Source organism: Danio rerio, chromosome 21 (genome assembly GCF_052040795.2).
Source record: "Danio rerio strain M-AB ecotype USA chromosome 21, GRCz13ab, whole genome shotgun sequence".
NCBI classification, from domain to species: Eukaryota; Metazoa; Chordata; class Actinopteri; order Cypriniformes; family Danionidae; genus Danio; species Danio rerio.
Genome location: NC_141041.1, coordinates 6,872,884 through 6,875,000, shown reverse-complemented (window position 1 = coordinate 6,875,000; position 2,117 = coordinate 6,872,884). Strand labels below are relative to the sequence as shown.

At 45.1% G+C, this 2,117-nt stretch overlaps 1 protein-coding gene across 1 annotated transcript in view; it reads left to right on the top strand.

Annotated features, from left to right (window-relative positions):
- sowahb (sosondowah ankyrin repeat domain family member B) overlaps positions 1-1,466 on the top strand; it is a 2,217-nt gene extending 751 nt beyond the window's left edge. The window contains exon 1 of the mRNA XM_087300602.1: positions 1-1,466. This exon is cut by the window's left edge and continues 751 nt beyond it. Coding sequence (XP_087156728.1) covers positions 1-1,363 — 1,363 coding nt within the window. The 3' untranslated portion in view covers positions 1,364-1,466.
- The last annotated feature ends 651 nt before the right edge of the window (positions 1,467-2,117 follow it).

Below are 2,117 nucleotides of genomic sequence, written 5' to 3'. Positions count from 1 at the left end.
TGAAAAAAGCATAAACACAAACTCGCACACTACTGCATGGCCTCTCCATTCAACAATCGGACAGTCTCTTGTATTTAAATCATCACCCTGTCTAGCAGATCGTCCTGTTTCTCAACACATAAACCCAACTTTGAGCCGAAGCAATGATAGCCTAATTCGACCAAACGTTGGGTTTCCGATTGAAGAGCAGGATGAATTTGATCCTGGTGTGTCTGTGGATGATCCTCCAGGGTATTTACAGCTCAATCGTCCATCCAGTTTGTCCTCAAGTCGAGACAGTGTTTCGATCCCCTCTCCGTCTGCTGACTCTGCTTGGACGCAGGGTTTTGGATGTGAGAAGTGGTCTGGCGATAAAGGAGTCGGAGATGAAAACGATGTACGCTCTTTTCTGCGTCGCAATCAGGAGGCAAGGTTACTGTTGCAGCTTCATCAACCGAATTACAACATCCCGTCCATGCACCGATCTACGGGTTATCTTGATGATGAGTGTTCGAGGACGTCCACCAGAAGCAGTTCTCCAGAAACCCACCGTGGACCTATTGTCCGCCGGATGACGTCTCGTTTGCGGAGTCGAATGTGTCGGAGTCTTGGAGAAGATCTGGATCAGCCATTCCCAGAGGACAACCTTTCAACTCGACACAACCGTCTCCAGCTGCTCTCCTCAACCTTAAGCATGGGGAATCTAGTTTCTTCAAGCTCCAGCCGAGGGTACAGTCCTCGAGCTCTCTCATCGCCTGCTGGATCCACACATAGCTTGAGAAACTCCATACATGATGCATCCTTCAATAACAAGCTTTCCTCCATCCCTCTCGACTCCAGAGAGCATGCATGGTTTGTAAAAGCAGCTTCAGGCTCGTGGACCGACATCTACTCTCTTTTCAGAGATGACCCCAGCCTTCTGGGCAAACGAGACTTCATATCTGGCTTCACCGTTCTTCATTGGATCGCGAAGCATGGAGATCATCGCGTCCTAAATACGCTGTCCTATGGTGTTGAGAAGTCTGGGATGACTTTAGACGTCAATGCAAAAACGTTATGTGGATATACGCCACTTCACCTGGCAGCCATTCACGGCCACAAGAAGCTTATTCGACTTCTGGTGCAAAAATACAGAGCTGATGTGCGGATACGGGACAGCAGTGGGAAGAGACCTTGGCAATATTTAGGCAAAGATGAAAACCGGGACATCTTAGAACTTCTGGGCGCCCCACAGAAACGCATCAGTGGGAGTCCTGCGCTCTCAGGCCTGCAGTCAGCAAGACCTGCCACCACCAAGGTGAACGTCAAGAGACACACGTCTATTGCTGCACTGTTCAAACACAAGTCTCACTTAAGAGTCTCGTCTACTCCAGAAGCCTTTTAGAGGCTCATGATGGTGGCACGTTTGTTTTTTTGGGTGAAAAAGCACTGTCACTTCTTTTTTTTAATTAAAATTAAGCTACTTGCATAGAGTGGTACAAAGTTTATTTTTGAGTTGTGTTCTCTGTACATATTTCAACACTGTGTTTGAGTGAGTATATACAAATGAAGTCAGAATTATTAGCCCCCCTGAATTATTATTAACCTGCTTATCTTTTCCCTCAATTTTTGTTTAACAGCAGATTTTACTAATTACAATTGTGACTAGTCAAAACTCATTTAGAGATATCTGCAAATATTTTTCAATGGAAGTCAATGGAGGAATATGACTAGTCATAATATATTTGCAGGTATCTCCAATCTGATTTCGTACTAGTACAATTGTAATTGCAGATATCTCTAATTGTCATTCTGAGTAGTGGAATTATAATTATGACTAGTCAAAATATAATTAGAGATATCTCTAAATATATTTATGGAGTCAGAACAAAGATTTAAATGCTAAAAAGGCTTGCCATAGAGAGCGCTTCTCACTGAACAGAGCAGCAGCGATGACGTAAGCGTGCCGAGGCCCGATATGGTGTGAGCGCGGGCCGTCGGGGGAGACGGGAGGGGAGACAAGCGTGCTTTGGCCCGGTTCGAGGCAACTGTACCTAGTGTGAGTACGGCCTAAAAGGCTTAACTAGGTTAATTAGGTAACTAGGCAGGTTAGGGTAATTAGGCAAGTTATTGTAAACGATGGTTTGTTCTGTAGACTA